Source organism: Sprattus sprattus (genome assembly GCF_963457725.1).
Source record: "Sprattus sprattus genome assembly, chromosome: 1".
Lineage (NCBI taxonomy): Eukaryota > Metazoa > Chordata > Actinopteri > Clupeiformes > Clupeidae > Sprattus > Sprattus sprattus.
Genome location: NC_137920.1, coordinates 21,747,710 through 21,765,209, shown reverse-complemented (window position 1 = coordinate 21,765,209; position 17,500 = coordinate 21,747,710). Strand labels below are relative to the sequence as shown.

At 45.2% G+C, this 17,500-nt stretch overlaps 1 protein-coding gene across 1 annotated transcript in view; it reads right to left on the bottom strand.

Annotated features, from left to right (window-relative positions):
- Positions 1 to 17,500, bottom strand: part of gtf3c1 (general transcription factor IIIC subunit 1) — a 25,803-nt gene that overhangs the window by 4,005 nt on the left and 4,298 nt on the right. The window contains exons 8-34 of the mRNA XM_080842759.1: positions 17,260 to 17,375; positions 15,333 to 15,543; positions 14,934 to 15,092; positions 14,035 to 14,249; positions 13,004 to 13,131; positions 12,391 to 12,544; positions 12,025 to 12,128; positions 11,621 to 11,751; positions 10,694 to 10,993; positions 10,278 to 10,423; positions 9,366 to 9,463; positions 8,539 to 8,635; positions 7,712 to 7,892; positions 7,472 to 7,562; positions 7,197 to 7,332; positions 6,631 to 6,715; positions 5,623 to 5,802; positions 4,745 to 4,881; positions 4,138 to 4,280; positions 3,704 to 3,785; positions 3,202 to 3,314; positions 2,923 to 2,982; positions 2,381 to 2,474; positions 1,512 to 1,684; positions 895 to 1,175; positions 424 to 676; positions 219 to 287 (exon numbers count right to left, since the gene is read on the bottom strand). Of these exons, the coding sequence (XP_080698885.1) occupies positions 219 to 287; positions 424 to 676; positions 895 to 1,175; positions 1,512 to 1,684; positions 2,381 to 2,474; positions 2,923 to 2,982; positions 3,202 to 3,314; positions 3,704 to 3,785; positions 4,138 to 4,280; positions 4,745 to 4,881; positions 5,623 to 5,802; positions 6,631 to 6,715; positions 7,197 to 7,332; positions 7,472 to 7,562; positions 7,712 to 7,892; positions 8,539 to 8,635; positions 9,366 to 9,463; positions 10,278 to 10,423; positions 10,694 to 10,993; positions 11,621 to 11,751; positions 12,025 to 12,128; positions 12,391 to 12,544; positions 13,004 to 13,131; positions 14,035 to 14,249; positions 14,934 to 15,092; positions 15,333 to 15,543; positions 17,260 to 17,375 (3,937 nt within the window). The remainder of the gene's footprint in view (positions 1 to 218; positions 288 to 423; positions 677 to 894; positions 1,176 to 1,511; positions 1,685 to 2,380; positions 2,475 to 2,922; positions 2,983 to 3,201; positions 3,315 to 3,703; positions 3,786 to 4,137; positions 4,281 to 4,744; positions 4,882 to 5,622; positions 5,803 to 6,630; positions 6,716 to 7,196; positions 7,333 to 7,471; positions 7,563 to 7,711; positions 7,893 to 8,538; positions 8,636 to 9,365; positions 9,464 to 10,277; positions 10,424 to 10,693; positions 10,994 to 11,620; positions 11,752 to 12,024; positions 12,129 to 12,390; positions 12,545 to 13,003; positions 13,132 to 14,034; positions 14,250 to 14,933; positions 15,093 to 15,332; positions 15,544 to 17,259; positions 17,376 to 17,500) is intronic.

Below are 17,500 nucleotides of genomic sequence, written 5' to 3'. Positions count from 1 at the left end.
AGACACACGCTCACAGGTAAAATGCACACTCACAGGTAAAAGACACACACTCAGGTAAAACATTCTCAGCTAAGGTAAATGCCTTATTAATCTAATTGAGAAAATGCCAAGATGCAAAGCTGTCATTTAAAGCAAAAGGTGGCTACTTTGAATAATTTACAATTTTGCTCCTTCATAGTAATGATTATTTGTTTTTTTTGAATAGTCCTAGTCCTGACCTGGACTCATTCCCTTCCTCTCCACCTTCTTCATCCTCTTCATCCTCCTCCAGGATCTCTTTTGCCAGCCTGAGGGGATAGCAGAGGGAAAAGCACATAAAGTGAAATTGTGTCCATGACGATGATGTTCATGTGTGGTTGTGTGTGCGTGTGTGTGTGTGTGTGTGTGTGTGCGTGTGTGTGTAGGCACGTTTTCCTGCATCACCTCTTGACCACCTCGCTGTCCAGCAGGTTGCTGTCCACAACCAGGATCTGCTCAGGGATGGACACGTCCACAGACAGCATGCCCAGGGTCATGAGGCTGAGGCACGCCAGACAGGCGCCCCCTGGAGCATCCAGGGGGAACAGCACCATCCCCTCCAGCTTCTCAGGCGACAGCAGGGCGTCTCCGCCCCTCGACTGGCCCTCCTCTCCTCTAGTCTCGGAGGAAGACTTCTCCTTGGTGTCAGCAAGAGATTCTAAAACCGTTTCAATTGAATTCAGTTTATTTCTGATCCAGTTCCAGTTCCCCATTCCACAGTGTTTGTGTTCTATTTTATTCAATTCCATTCCACCGTATTCTTGTGCCTTAAAAAAAAATCCCAAATCTCCCATATCTCCCATATGTGACACACACAGGTCTTATATGAATATTTTATATTGTAGACTTTCATCTCTGAGTGACACTCTGTCTTACCGTCTCCTTCGTTTTGCATCTCCGTGTCTGCAGTCGCCCCCGTCTCATCACCGATCTTCTCCTCCTCTTTCTTCTCCTCCTCTTTCTCCTCCTCCGCCCCTTCCATCTCTTCTCCACTCTTCTCCTTCTCTTTCTCCTTCTCCTTCTCTTTCTCTTGTTCATTCTCTTTGGACTGGATATAGATGGTGCTGGGTTGGTCCACCCCTCCGGCCTGGATTAGTTTGTCCATGTGGTCAAAGGCCTCAGTGAACATGCTGGCTGGGAAGCGCCATGTGAAAATTCTAAATGGGGGAGGGAGAAAATAATGAAAAATGAATTCCTGACAAGCATTATACATACTGTGTGACACATACAGCAAATAACTCTTTATGCCATAGGGCTTAACTGTCTATACCACTTCATAACATTGTCAAACCGCTCAGTACCCCCTATGGATCTATAAGCAACCCCTGGACAGAAATGTTATCTCATATTGCTAATCTGTTATTAGTTTCAATTGCGAAATTATACGTAGTTCATGTCATTGTTCAGACATGTGATAGGACATGGGCATGATGGGAAGGAGCGTGGGCAGTGCTTGTCATTTCTCAGATGTGTGATTGGTTGTTGGGTCTTACTTGTAGTAGCTGTGAGAGAGCTGATAGGACATGGGCATGATGGGGAGGGAGCGGTCCTTCTTGACGCCGTAGCGCTGCTCGTTCCTGCGGCGGTTGACCAGGCCGTTCTTCTGGCACTTCAGGAAGGCCTCGTACAGGATGTCATGCTTATACTTACTGTAGAGGTGGAAGGTCTGATGGAGAGAGAGAGAGAGAAAGAAAGAAAGAAAGAAAGAAAGAAAGACAGAGAGAGCGAGAGAGAGAGTTATATAGTACCATGCAAAGGTTTTAGGCACTTGTAAAACATTGTGGTAATAGTTGTTACTCAAAAACATACAAAAAAAAAACACAATCAAATCAATACTGTATTATCAAAACAGCATACATTTGTCTATAGGTACTTGTACGGTTTTAAAGGTACTTGGCAGGTAGGATGTTTCAAGCATTTTGCAGAATTTTGGAGAGCCCCAGATCTTTGGTGGATTTAGACCGTCCCGATTCTGTCTGTTTCTGCCAGTTCTGCTCTGATGGCCTTTCATTTTTTTGTCTGCAATGTGGTCTGTTACTTTGCTATTCATTTACATAAATGTCTTACTGGAAGTATTTTCAAAAATAGTGTTTTAAAATAGAAACTGTGGAAATACTATTGACACACTAATGCTAATAAATTATATAATAACTGTCTTAGATAAACAAGATGTTTTGAGAAACAAGTGCTCAAGACTTTTGCACAGTACTGTGTTTATAAAGAAGATGTCTCTCTGGTGACTCAGCATTTTTGTACAGGATCTCCCGTTAATTATGATGCATGAGGTACAGTTGATGAAGGGAGACAGTCTGTGTCTGTGTGTGTGTGTGTGTGTGTGTGTGTGTGAGTGTGTGTTTCCTACCTGAAAGGAGAGTCTGGTCTTCACTTGATGGTTGGACACTGCCAGCGTGCTCTGGATGAGGTTATTTAGAACTAGAGAGTGGATGTCGTCTTCACTGCAATACCACAGACACACAGACGCAGACGCAGACGCAGACACAGACACAGACACAGACACACACAGACACAGACAGACACAGACACAAATATTTAGGATTATAAAACAATTGGGTTCTAGCGCACACAGCCTGCGGCCTCGATGGCTACGGCCGAACACCACCCGTGGGATTATCCCTTACCTACCCCACTCCCACTCGTGCTATATTGCTTAAGAGTATGTCTATGTTCTCAATCCTTTCTATAAAACACAATCTACACAATCACACAGCCTGTCCACACACACACACACACACACACACACACACACACACACACACACACACACACACACAAACACACACGCACACACTCACTCTCACACACACATTCATGTGTGCACAAACTAAAGGAAACATGTTCCATTCTTCCCTCTATCACCCCCACACACTCCTGGTCAGCACGCACCTTTTGAGAACATCCTTTAAGTCCCCTGGTGAGTCGTCTCCAATGGCGTAAACCTTAAACCTGAGTGGGGATAAAGAGGAAGTATTTAAATGATGTACAGGAATGCAATGTGTGTGTGTGTGTGTGTGTGTGTGTGTGGGTCCAGGTGTGTGAGTGTCTGTGTGAGTGTGTGTCTGTGTGTCTGTGTGTCTGTGTGTCTGTGTGTCTGTGTGTCTGTGTGTCTGTGTGTCTGTGTGTCTGTGTGTCTGTGTGTCTGTGTGTCTGTGTGTCTGTACTCACTTCTGGAAGAGCTCCTGTTTTGAGTTGGGTATTTCAATCTTACAGGATCCTGTTGCTTTGCTGAACTTTTTCCTCAACACAGCCACAAACTCCTTAAACTCCTCAGTGCACACCTACAGCACACACACATCAAACACACACACACACACACACACACACACACACACACACACACACACACACACACACACACACACACACACACACACACACACACAAAACAAACACACACAGACATGCGAGGGTTATTATCCTAAACGAATGGTTTTAAAACATTTTCGTAAAAATAAAATGAAGCAAGTGGAAAACTAAACTTATCTAAAGAGATGAGTCTATGACAAAAACACCAATGTAAAACAAATGAAACCCCTGGTGATACTGACTTACACATGGAAATTCAGATTTAATTAAAAAATATGGATATATACATAACTATCATAACACACACACACACAAAGAAACACAGGTAAACACACACACACACACACACACACACACAGACCTGTGGGTTTCTGTAGTCCTGAGTTCTGTTGTTGAACTCAGCCACCAGAAGTTTATCCTGATACACCTCAGCCAGACAGATCCTACACAAACAAACAAACAAACAAACACACACAACCACAGATGCATTTCTGCAAGGATATCGACATCTCAAAAAGCACCAAAAAAAGTGGGTGGAATAAAGATTAAAAAAAGATCAAACTTAAGAATAGCAAATGGCAGAAATGACTTCTTGATCTTCTTCAGCACTGCGAGACACTGAGCAATCACACTAATGACCAATTATATAACCTTAAACAAACCTATACAAAGTGAATCTGTATGTGTGTGAGAGTGTGTGTGTGTGTGGGGGGGGTTGTGAGTGTGGTTGTGAGTGTGTGTGTGTGTGTGTGTGTGTGTGTGTGTGTGTGTGTGTGTGTGTGTGTGAGTGCTCACTTGAAGTTGAGGAAGGTCTGCGGGTTCTTCATGATGAAGCGTGCGCGGCGGCCCACAGCATGAGAGGTTTTATCCAGAGACGCCTCGAACTCAGCATGCAGCAGGTCCCTCACCACCTGCCACGGCACAAATGGCTTCTTGATCTGAGAGAGAGAGAGAAGGAGGGGGAGAGAGGGAGAGAGAGAGAGAGGGAGGGAAGAGAAAGGGGGGGGGGGAGAGATGTTTTTACACTCCAACCACAAGGCCACGAGCTGAGCAACCACATTGCTGTCGTCTGCACAGTTGTCACCTACAAACATTTGGAGATACATACACATACAAAAATATCACACACACACACACACACAAACAAAACATATCAAGACAGACACACACACAGACACTTTTTTTGTTTGCTGCTCAACCCCTACATCTTACACTAAGGCAGAGTGCTCAGCAGTGTGTCAAAAAAATGAAACAGATTGAACTAATGGGCAAGTATATCAGCTCTCACACACACAGATGAATTACTGTAGACACAGACACAGACACAGACACAGACACACACACACACACACAGACACAGACACAGACACAGACACAGACACACACACAGACACACACACACCTTGCGGTTGAGGAAGTGGCAGGCCACCCTACAGAGCATGAGCAGACTGTCCTCCTGTTGGCACCAGGCCACGCGCTTACGGGTCATCCTCTGCAGGGCGTCACGGTCCGTCTTATCCAGGAACTGTCGCGCCACCGCTAGAGAGGGGGAAAAAAAGGAGAGAGTGAAAGAAAAAGAGAAAGAGATAAAGAGAGAAAGAAGGGGAGGGAGTCCTATTTGTTACCGTAACCATCACAGTTGCCATATCTTGCCACATTCCCCTGCCGCCACCCTCATATATGACCAGTCTCGTCTGCTATGCCATAACTACACTTGTTTCTTCAGATTGTCACTCCACCCTGCTTCACACCTAACACTGTGTTGTACATACATTCATACATCACACGTTCATTCCCATACTTCCTGCACATTAATGTTGCTTGCACTTTGTGTGTACTGTTTGTCTTTTATAAAGTCTGCATATTGTGTATTGTCTGTAAATAATCTGTATACTATCTGCATACTGTCTTGGCCAATAAATCTGCTTCTGACCATTTAATTTCTTCCCATTCTATGCATCCCTTTCTCTCATCCCTTTCTTTCCCTCTCCCACATTCCCTCCTTCTCCTCACGTTGTCTCCTCTTCTCTTTCCTCTGTTGTCTCTTCTCCTCCATCACACGCTCTTGCTCCTGTCTCTCCCTCTCTCTCTTCCTCCTCCTCCTCCAGATCCTCCTCTCCTCCTCACTCTCACTCTCCTCATTGGGTTTCTTTGCAACCTTGTCCTCCGCTCCTTCTCGACTCTGTCCCTTGATCTCTCCATCTCCCTCGCTCTCATTCTCTCCACCTCCCTCCTCATCATCCTCCTCCTCCTCTCCTTCTCCTTCCAACTTGTCCTCACGTTCTTTGATCTTCTTCTCTTTCTTCTCTTTCTGTTTCTTCAGTCGTTTGCGTTTCTGCTTGCGGCCGCCCCGGTTCTGTTGGTTCCGAGAGCTGGGCTCCATGGCAACCTGCACCTCCTCCTCCACCACCACCTTTGGCATCAGGAGCTTGGCTTCGCAGGGGCTACCTTTGTCGCTCACTACAAGGAGGAGGAGGAAGAGGAGGGATTAGGGAGATGAAGATCAATCTCTCTCATACACACACACACACACACACACACACACACACACACACACACACACACGCGGCATCAGGAGCTTGGCTTCGCAGGGGCTACCTTTGTCGCTCACTACAAGGAGGAGGAGGAAGAGGATGGATTAGGGAGATGAAGATCAATCTCTCTCACACTCACACACACACACACACACACACACACACACACACACACACACACACGGCATCAGGAGCTTGGCTTCGCAGGGGCTACCTTTGTCGCTCACTACAAGGAGGAGGAGGAAGAGGATGGATTAGGGAGATGAAGATCAATCTCTCTCACACTCACACACACACACACACACACACACACACACACACACACACACGGCATCAGGAGCTTGGCTTCGCAGGGGCTACCTTTGTCGCCTATACAAGGAGGAGGAGGAAGAGGATGGATTAGGGAGATGAAGATCAATCTCTCTCATACACACACACACACATATACACACAGCTTTCACTACACCAACACAAACCTCCTTCCACTCCAAATAACAAACAAACTGAGACATAGATGTGCAAAACTCACTAAAACTAAATGGAAATTCAGATTGAATAGCAACATATCATCAAAAATAAATCAAAAAAATGGTAAACCATAATAATCTTGGTGCACACCAACTCTCTCAAAGACACACACACACACACACACACACACACACACACACACAGACACAGACACAGACACAGACACAGACACAGACACACACACAGACACACACACAGACACAGACACAGACACACACACACACACCTGCAAAGACGTTCTTGGAGAGCAGGTGTTTGTTCAGAAGGTTGCGTAGTCGTACAACGGGACTTGTATCAAGGCTCAACGCACTCTGGAAAACACAAAACAGGAAAATAATTAACAAGAAAAACAAATAAGAAAAACAACAATCATACAACTGGAGCGGAACTTGCAAAACATTAAATGGGAAAAGAACACTAGGACCGAATAGAACATTCGAACAGGATAGAACACTGGAACCGAATAGAACAAAAGAACAGAATAGAACAGACCTGAGGTGTTCATAGAGGATAAATCAAATATCTAGTGAATAGTGTAGTCAGTAGTTAATTAGTGTGTGTGTTTGTGTGTGTGTGTATGTGTTGAGTGTACGTGTGAGTATACGTGTGTGTGTGTGTGTGTGAGTGTGTGTGTGTGTGTGTGTGTGTGTGTTTGAGTGTATGTGTGAGTGTACGTGTGAGTGTACGTGTGTGTGTGTGTGAGTGAGTGTGTGTGTGTGTGTGTGTGTGTGTGTGTTTGAGTGTATGTGTACATGAGTGTGAGTTTGCGATCACATTCTGTCCTAAACTCACGCTCTTTGTCTTTTCAAGCTGGTGACAGTTCCAGATCCAGTTCCTCTTCAGGTGGGCGTAGAACTCGGAGTCCAGACCGCCCGCCCCGAGACCGTCGCCAGGGGTAACGCCGTCGTCTATGATGTCACGGCTGCGTCTGGAGTGAACAAATAAACAAATATAAGAAGACTTTAAGAAAGATAAATACACGCTCACACATGAGTAAGTTTGATTGTGTGTGTATGAATGCTTGAGTGTGTGTGTGTGTGTGTGTGTGTGTGTGTGTGTGTACTTACGGTAGTGAATTGCGTATCCGTGGGTATTTGTGCGGGTCTGGCTTCTCTCTCTCTGGGTCCTCATTCTCAGAAGCGTGTGGCCGAATCAGACCTAAACGACACGCACAAGAAAAGCAAAACCAAACAAAGTTTACCTAACGGTGTGTTGAGGCACACACACACACACACACACAGCACAGGCGTTTACCTAACGGTGTGTTGAGAGACACACACACACACACACACAGCACAAGTGTTTACCTAACGGCGTGTTGAGACACACACACAGCAGGTCAAACCAGTAGCTGTCCACATCCTGAGCGGTGAGGAACTGGTAGCGGCGGCGCTCGAAGGGCCGTGAGCTGCTAACAGCCTGGTTATAGTGGGGCTCACACATGGTGGTGTCGGTGATGGTGGCGTGGTGCTTCATGTACACAAACACCTAAACACAACAACAAGTATGGCAATATGTTAAACAGTGCAATAAGTTAAGTATGGCACTATGTTCAAAAGTGCAATATGTTAAGTATGGCAATATTTTAAAAGGTGCTAAAATGTTAAGTATGGCAATATGATAAAAGGTGCAATGTGTTAGGTATGGCTATATGTTAAAAGGTGCTATATGTAGACTTATATGAACATATTTATATACTCTATATAGCTACAAATTTAAATACTATTTAAAAAACAGTGAAAACAATTCTCAATATCTAGATTCTTTGTCAGAGGTTTTTTTATTACCAAAGGGATTCAAATTGCACAGTGCGTAGCATTTGGATTTGAAGAATAAATAGTTTCAAGGCACAACATAACTGTTTTTCTGAAGGAATTTTTACACTTCAATACAATTTCTATATACCTCACACATATATAACTTAATTATATAGCAATGCTTAGACAAACAAAAATGGGAACTACAATATTTTAATAAAGGATACAGGCGTACTTACTGTTACCTAATTACTTTTCCAAACTAGAAACAAACCTGGTGCGTGAACTTTACATTAAAAACTGCAGACACCTTGGAAGAAAAGTGAAAGCTTACAGAGGAAGAACTCAGAGTAGACAGAGGACGACGCCAGCATTACCTGATCTTTCTCCTGAAACTTCTCAGTGGGCCCGAACTGCATCAGACCCATGCTGCTCAGGCGGATCATACACTCACAGAAGCTAAACACGTACTTCCTGTGAAAGGAGACACAACATAGAAACAAGAGTGGTTACCACAAAATGGGAGCCAGTAGCACTTAGAACAAGACCCAGTACCACTTAGAACATGACCCAATACCCATTAGAACAAGAGCCAATACCACTTAGAAAAGGAGAGCAAAACATAGAGCACTTCGAACACAGTAGTTAGTTACACATAGGTAGGAAGTAGTTGGCAGGTAGCAGGTGGTGAGTCCCGAACTGACCAAGAACCGGCGGTACAGACACAGTCAGCAGTGCATAGAACACTGTGCTCAGTAGCATTAAGAATAAAGCAGACAATACCCAGAGCAAGAGAATCAGCACATGGAACTGGATGGATGGATGGATGAACAGACAGACAGACGGACAGACGGATGGATAGATAGATAGATAGATTCATAGATAGACAAACAGACAGACAGATAGATAGATAGATAGATAGACAAACAGACGGATAGATAGAGAGATAAACAGACAGACAGACGGACAGACGGACAGACGGACAGACGGACGGATAGACAGAAGGATAGACGGATAGACAAATAGATGGATATATAGATACATACAGTACATAGATAGTTAGATATTTTATTGACCCTGAAGGAAATCTGAGCTCAGCGTCATTTGGTATAAAGTGGAGATGTGCGTGAGGTGGGTAAGTATCGTTTGTAGAGCAGAGAGTAATTTGGTATAAAGCGGAGATGCGCTTAAGGTGGGTGAGTACCTTTTGTAGAGCAGCTGTCTCTTCATGGCTGAGGGGAGGAACCTGACCAGGTAGTGCTTCTTCACGGGGTCATTCAGGTACTCCTCCAGACCATCAACCTGCAGCAGGCACATACACATATGAATAATATGATATACAACATGATATATATTATGTATCATGTTATATATTATATATATATATATTATAACATGATATATAATATAAAATATTATAATCATATGTATAATATAATATTTAACAACAACATAATATAATAATGAAATAACACAGTAACAAATATAACATGTGTGTGTAAAAGCTGGTACTGTCACATTGATATGAAAGTAAGTGATAGTGTGTGTGTGTGTGTGTTTGGAAGTGAGTCCTTGCATCTGAGACAACAACGACCACTTGGATCTTAATCATCACCCCCCCATCTACCCCAGCCATCACCATGGCTCTCCCCACAGTACTTTCACAGTATAGTCACTGTCTACAACCCTTAAAGGCTCGGTCACTGTCTATAACCCTTAAAGGCTCTGTCACTGTCCATAACCCTTAAAGGCTGGGTCACTGTTCATAACTTTTAAAGGCTGTCACTGTTCATAACTTTTAAAAGCTGGGGCACAGTCCATAACCTTGTAGATAGCATGTTCCATTCCATTGGATAGTTTCATATTAGACTTTAAAAAACAGCTACCTTGGCAAGACCAGTCCTGTGTGTGTGTGTGTGTGTGTGTGTGTGTGTGTGTGTGTGTGTGTGTGTGTGTGTGTGTGTGTGTGTGTGTGTGTGTGTGTGTGTGTGTGTGTGTGTGTGTGTGTGTGTGTGTGTGTGTGTGTGTGTGTGTGTGAGTGAGTGAGTGAGTGAGTGAGTGAGTGAGTGAGCAAGCGAGTGAGTGAGAGTGCGTGTGTGAGCGTGAGCGTGTGTACCTTGTAACTGATGTGGACGATCTGGATTAAGAGGGAGAGCGGCAGGATGATGAGGATGTCGCTGGTCAGGGCCCAGCCAGCCCCGAACTCCTTATGCAGCGGCAGAGGAGGGACATAGCGCTTCCAGCTCACCTCATCCACATACACTACAGGACAGGGGAGAGAGAGAGAGATAGAGAGAGAGACAGAGAGAGAGAGAGAGAGAGAGAGAGAGAGAGAGAGAAGAAGAGAGAGAGAGATTACATTATAAGCAGCATGCTTAAGAAAAATAGTATGAAAGTAAACAATAGTGTGAATAATTATCTTTAAATGGGATAATTATAATATTTTTTTTTTTCATTTTACAAATTTAGAAAGCATTCCATAAACTCTGTTTTTAGGATCTGCACTCTGTTAGGGCTAGTTTTGGCACTTACCGCGCATGTCCTCAGTAAGGTTACTTTCAGTTGGCAGTTCCTGGTCGCCTGAAGTTGCATCCTGTTCTGCTGCAGGCGTGCATGATGATGATGCCGCAGCTTCCTGTGTGTCCATCTTTGCGTCCTGTTCGGGCCCTGATGCACCAGGAGTCACATCCTTTGTGTTGGCATTCACTTCCGGGTTAGAGGTGGGGGCCTGCCTGAGCGGGTGCCCGTACACCACGTACCAGATGAAGGTGTGGACCAGACGGAGGCGCGGCATCTTAGGCTGGAAGCCAAGAGCACGGCCATACCCCGGGACTAGAACAGATAGAAGGTGTTTAAGTATATAAGTATTTAAGTATGTGAGCATATCAGTATGTGTGTATACTGTATGAATATATACAGTAGGTATGTGTTTAGGCCGAAAGCCAAGAACATGGCCATAGCCCGGGACTAGAACAGACACAAGGTATATAAGTACCGGTATGTGGGAGATAAGTATATGAGTAGGTATGTAGGCAAGAAACACATCAAGTAAGTAAGTACCCGTATGTATGCAAGTATGTATATTTATGTTTATCTGTATGTAACAATCTATCAATCTATTAATTAGTAGATAACAATCGATCAATCTATTCATCTATCGTCTTAAACCCACTAAATCTATCTTAGTTTGGAAAATCTGATTAGTAGCACATGAACAGTTATCAACTTTCAAATAAAGTGTAACTGTTACATTCATGAGGATCAGTTTACAAAAACAAGTCATGAACTTCACCAATGAACACTTATGAAGTAAGGTTGCATAATCATGAAGGCTTAATCAAGCGGTCACAGTTTCAGACAAGACGGAAAGGTCAGAGGTCGAGAAAAGGAGCAGAAGAAAATATGGAAAGAGCAAGAAAAGGAAAGAAAAAAGGACAACAAGAGAGCCTGATGTCTGACCTATGGAGGGCCTGAAGTTCTTGAGGGGCTTGATGCCCATCTTCTCGTCCAGCTTGTGTGGGGTCTTGGAGGGCTGCACGGGCGGCTCCTTCTCCTTCTCTTTAGCCTTCTTATCCTCCAGGGCCCGTATCCTGGGGGGCGGGTCAGGTTAGGTTAGTTTAGTTTAGTTCAGATCAAATCAGATCAATTCAGTTCACTTTATTCAGCTAATTTAATTTCTATCTAAGTCAATTCAGTTCAACTCACATCAACTCTGTTGAGAGTAAATTGGAAGATGGGCACAAGTGTCAGTGACATGTGTGTGTCCGTGTGTTTACTTGTATTGTTGTGTGTGCATCCTGAAGTGTTTGTATGTGTGTGTGTGTGTGTGTGTGTGTGTGCAGAGGTGTGTGTGTGTGTCTCACCTGAGGGCTGAGTAGGATCCAGAGATGCGGAAGCGGACTTGTTCTATAGCGCTCTTGATCAGCGGGTCATCAGGAGTGATAGAGGGATGAACCACAAACTCCACCTGAGATACAGAGACGAGGGAGAGAGAGAGAATGATAGAGAGAGAGAGAGAGAGAGAGGAGGGAGAGAGAGAGAGAAACACACTAAGACAGCATGTAAAAAAAGAATACAGCAACAACAATGTACATTCATTCAAACGATCAGACTCACACTATTCAAAAACTACCAAACAAGACAAGCGGAAGACCTGCGTGTGCGTGTGCGTGTGCGCGTGCGCGTGCGCGTGCGCGTGCGCGTGCGTGTGCGTGTGCGTGTGCGCGTACCCGTTTGCTGATGCCCTCCTGTATGACGGTGGTCCTGTAGAGCCGCAGCTGCCCCTCCCTGGAGAGACTCCTGACGAGCCTCACGATGCTCTTCTTACACACCTTGGTGCTCACGCCGTCCGCCTTCTCCTCGTCCATTAGCATCCTCTGCAGACTAGTCAACAAACAAACAAATCAACACACAAACAAACAGCCAAGAATATAAACTGTTAGCCACTAGCCCTTTTTTCTAAGCTCAAACATGGGACACACACACTCTAGATGTGGTAAGTGTGGTTAGTGTGTGAAGTGTGTGAAGTGTCTGTGTATGTGAGTTTGTACACAAGTGAGTGAGTGACTAAGTGAGCGTGAGTCCAGGAGTGTGTGAGAGTGAATAAGAGATTGAGTGAATGATTAGTGAACGCGCGGGTGTCCCTCAGTCTGTGTCTGTGTCTGTGTCTGTGTCTGTGTCTGTGTCTGTGTCTGTGTCTGTGTCTGTGTCTGTGTCTGTGTCTGTGTCTGTGTCTGTGTCTGTGTCTGTGTCTGTGTCTGTGTCTGTGTCTGTGTCTGTGTCTGTGTCTGTGTCTGTGTCTGTGTCTGTGTCTGTGTCTGTGTCTGTGTCTGTGTGTCTCACGTGTATAGACTCTCGATGATCTTGAGGCTGCGGACGGTCTCGATGATGATGTTCTTGCGTTTCAGGAGCCGGTACGTCACCTTATTCTGCTTCCCCTTCTTGGCAGGCCCGAACCTGTCTGGCAGTTTCTGTTCCAAACACAACTCTGAATTCAGTAACTGAATTTTAATACAAATTTGACTACACTTTATAAAATGTAAATATTATACCATGTATAAAATATGCTACTACATATAAATATATACTATAATTTGTATATATTATTAAAATATATACTTTAAAATAAATACATGATTTATATTAAAATATATAATAACTTTACATGTGTGACTAACTTATTTAATTGTGAACCATCACTCTAACATAATTGACAGTGTTCTAACTTATGTAAGAGGTTAACGAGCTGCCCAGCACTTCCAGAGACGGGGCGTCCCTCTCTACCTTAAAGAAGCTCTTGAAGACCCAACTCTACAGAGAGCACCTCCCTTTCTAACTTGCAGTTCTACTAGTACTTAACTTGCACTTACAGCAGTTGGCACAGGACTCTTTGCACTATCCACACATGCACATGAACACTCTTGCACTACTTTCAACTACTTTTAACATGGTCTCAAGTAATGCACACTGTTATATAGAGCCAGACCTATCCTGTACCTGTTAACACCCCACTCCCTGTGTACATGTGCTCCCTATGTGTATTGTATGTACTGTTTTTATTGTATTGTGTTTATTGGGATTCATGTATGTATGTTAAATGTAAGCTACTGGATGATGACCTTAATTTCCCTCGGGATCAATAAAGTATCCATCTATCTATCTATCTGTTACATTTCCTGCACTTTTTTTTCTAATTCTTATGTAAAATAGTATTTACTGTTACACTAGGTCTCTATTGCTCGTAGCTTGACTGTTCTCTCCCTTGTACGTCGCTTTGGACAAAAGCGTCTGCCGAATGACTAAATGTGATCAATCAATCAATCAATCAATCAATCAATCAATCAATCAATCAAATCTATCAATCAGACACCAACCGCTCCAGGATCGAGCACCTCCTCCACAACTGAGACACTCTCGCCCTTAGGAAGTGATTGGCTGTGGCTGTGACTGGGGGCGGGACCAGGGTCAGGGACAGTGGCAGTGGAGGTGTCCATGATGAGCTCTGATTGGTCAATCTCCCCATGTCCCTCCTGCTCCAAAAGCTTCAGTGTTTCGTCACCAACCAGAATCATAGAGGGCGGAGTCTTTGCTGGAGGAAGCAGGAAGTAAAGAACAAGCGGATGAGAGACGCTTAAATAAACAGTGTGTGTGTTTGTGTCTGTGCATGGGTGTGTGAGTGAGAGAAAGAGTGTTTGTTGGTGTGTGTGCGTTTTTGTCTGAGTGTCAGTGAGAGAGGGAGATATACAAAGAGAGAGTGTGAGTGAGTGAGTTATTGTATGAGTGAGTGAGTTAGTGTGCGAGTGCAAGAGAGAGAAAGAATGTGTGTGAGTGAGTGAGTGTTTGAGTGAGTCAGCGAGAGAGAGTGAGAGTGAGAGTGAGAGAGAAAAACAGAAAGAGAGAGAAACAGAGAGAGAGAGAGAGAGAGAGAGAGTGAGAGTGAGAGTGAGAGTGAGAGAGAGAAACAGAAAGAGAGAGAAACAGAGAGAGAGAGAGAGAGAGTGAGAGTGAGAGAAAGAGAAACAGAAAGAGAGGGAGAAACAGAAAGAGAGAGAGAGAGAAAGAGAAAGAGAGAGAGAGAGAGAGAGGGAAAGAGAGAGAGAGAGATATGTTGATATGTGTAAATGTATGTCTATGCTCTGCTTTAGCAATGCAAACAATATTTGTCATGCTAATAAAGCTCATTTGAATTGAATTGAATTGAGAGAGAGAGAGAGAGAGAGCGAGAGAGAGAGAGAGAGAGAGAGAGAAAGAGAGAGAGAAGCTATCTACTCACTTCTCTGTGGGGTAGACTGCCTGGGGCTGTTGAAGTTGAGTTTGGTCTGTCTCAGCCGGGCTGGAGTGCCCCGAGCAGTCAGCCTCTCCTGTGTGCCCGGGGTCATGGCTGCTGCCTCCTCAACCTCAACTTTCCCCTTCCCCTTGCCCTTCCCTTTGCCTTTTCCTTTTCCCTTAGTTCCCCTCCCACTAGCCGCCTCCTCCTTCTCCTTCTCCTTCTCCTCCTCCTCCTCCTCCTTCTCCTCCTCCTCCTTCTCCCCCTCTTGGTTCTCCGTAGGCTCTGGTTCCTGAACCTTCTTTAGTTCTGGTTCCGCCTCTGGTTCTAGTTCCTGTGTCGGCTCCAAACCCACCACCTCCTCCTCCTCCTCATCCTCATCCTCATCCTCCTCCTCGTCCTTCTTCTTCTTCTTCTTCTTCTCCTGTTCCAGTCGCGCCGTGGCACCCGGCCGTGGCGGGGGTGTGTGAGTGAATGTGTGGCCTCCTCCGACGCCGCGCAGTAGCTCGCTGCGTTCCTTCTCCTTGGTGAACTGGCGCTTCAGCTCGCTCTGCTCCACAAACAGCTTGCTGATGTACTTGGTGGTGCGCTGCCGGCCCACGTCCTCCATGAAGCCCTGGGAGGAGGAGGAGGAGAGGGAGGAGGAGGAGGAGGAGGTGGAGGAGGAAGATGAGGAAGAGGAGGAGAGGGTGAAGGAGAGGGAGGGAGGAGGAGGAGGAAGAGGAGGAAGAGGGAGGGTGGAGGAGGAGGAAGATGAGGTGAAGGAGAGGGAGGAGGAAGAGGAGGAAGAGAGGGAGGAGGGTGAAGAGGAGGAGAGGGAGAAGCAGGAGGAGAGGGAGGAGGAGGAGGAGAGGGAGGAGGAAGAAGAGGAGCAGGGGATTCATTTGTGATTACGTGTGTAACTGTGAGCGTGTGTGTATGGGTGTGTGCATTTATGTGTGTATCTGTGTGTGTGAGTGGGTTAGGGTGAGTGAGAATGTCTTTGCATGTGTGTGGAGAAAGACAGTGTGTATGTGTGTGTCTGTGACAATGTGCCGTCACTACAGACGAGTATGTGCTCTGACTGCTATGCCATCGAGCCTGGCTCTTCGGTGGTGCATTCAGAGTGCATGTTTGGCACCCTGTAGACCCGGGTTCAAGTCTGGTTGGGGTGACTACTCTCTCCCCCTCACTACAAAATGGAGCCAGAAGTGGGATGGCTTGTAGTGAGGTCATCGGAGTCGGTGTGTGTCTGAGAGAGAAAGTGTGTGAGCATGTCTTTGCAGCTGTGTGGAGAGAGAGAGTGTTGTATGGGTATGTCTAAATGTCTGTGTGTGTGTAAATGTCAACTGCAGTACATTTCATTAATAATGTTTTCATATGTGCCTTTACAAAAAGTATGCTTTTTGCAATGTTACAGATTTTAACCACCATCTTGTTAGTGCCCTCAAACCCATGAGACCAAAGCCAAACTCATCACAGCTCACTACAGCTCATACCAGCTGGTTACAGCTCATACCTTGATTGTTAAAGCTCGTTACAGGTCCTACCTTGATCATGTAATTTCTCTCTAGCAGTCTGCAGATCATGTGTGTGTGTGTGTGTGTGTGTGTGTGTGTGAGTGTACCTTGTTATGTGTGAGTGTACCTTGTTAATGTCGTTTCTCTCCAGCAGTCTGCAGATTGGGTGTGTGTGTGTGTGTGTGTGTGTGTGTGTGTGTGTGTGTGTGTGTGTGTGTACCTTGATCATGTCATTTCTCTCCAGCAGTCTGCAGATCATGTGTGTGTATGTATGTGTGTGTGTGTGTGTGTGTTTGTGTGTGTGTGTGTGTGTACCTTGATCATGTCATTTCTCTCCAGCAGTCTGCAGATCATGTGTGTGTGTGTGTGTGTGTGTGTGTGTGTGTGTGTGTGTACCTTGATCATGTCATTTCTCTCCAGCAGTCTGAAGATCATGTGTGTGTATGTATGTGTATGTGTGTGTGTGTGTGTGTGTGTGTGTGTTTGTGTGTGTGTGTGTACCTTGATCATGTCATTTCTCTCCAGCAGTCTGCAGATCATGTGTTTGTGTGCGTTGATCATGTAATTTCTGTCCAGCAGTCTGCAGATCATGTGTGTGTGTGTGTGTGTGTGTGTGTGTGTGTACCTTGATCATGTCGTTTCTCTCCAGCAGTCTGCAGATCATCTGTATGTGTGTGTGTGTGTGTGTGTGTGTGTGTGTGTGTGTGTGTGTGTGTGTGTACCTTGATCATGTCGTTTCTCTCCAGCAGTCTGCAGATCATCTGTGTGTGTGTGTGTGTGTGTGTGTGTGTGTGTGTGTGTGTGTGTGTGTGTGTGTGTGTGTGTGTGTGTACCTTGATCATGTCGTTTCTCTCCAGCAGTCTGCAGATCATGCGTCCCTCCAGCTTGCCCACACTCAGGCGCCTCCTGAGCTCACTCTGAGAGATGCCTTTGGTCCCGGCCGTCACCACTGCATCGGCCAATCACAGCACAGGAGAGGGCAACGTCAGAACACATCCACAGAATATGATTGGTCATGAATTTGTCTCAGCAGGCATCTGGAGAACTGCCACTAGGGAACCTAACTCCCATAAA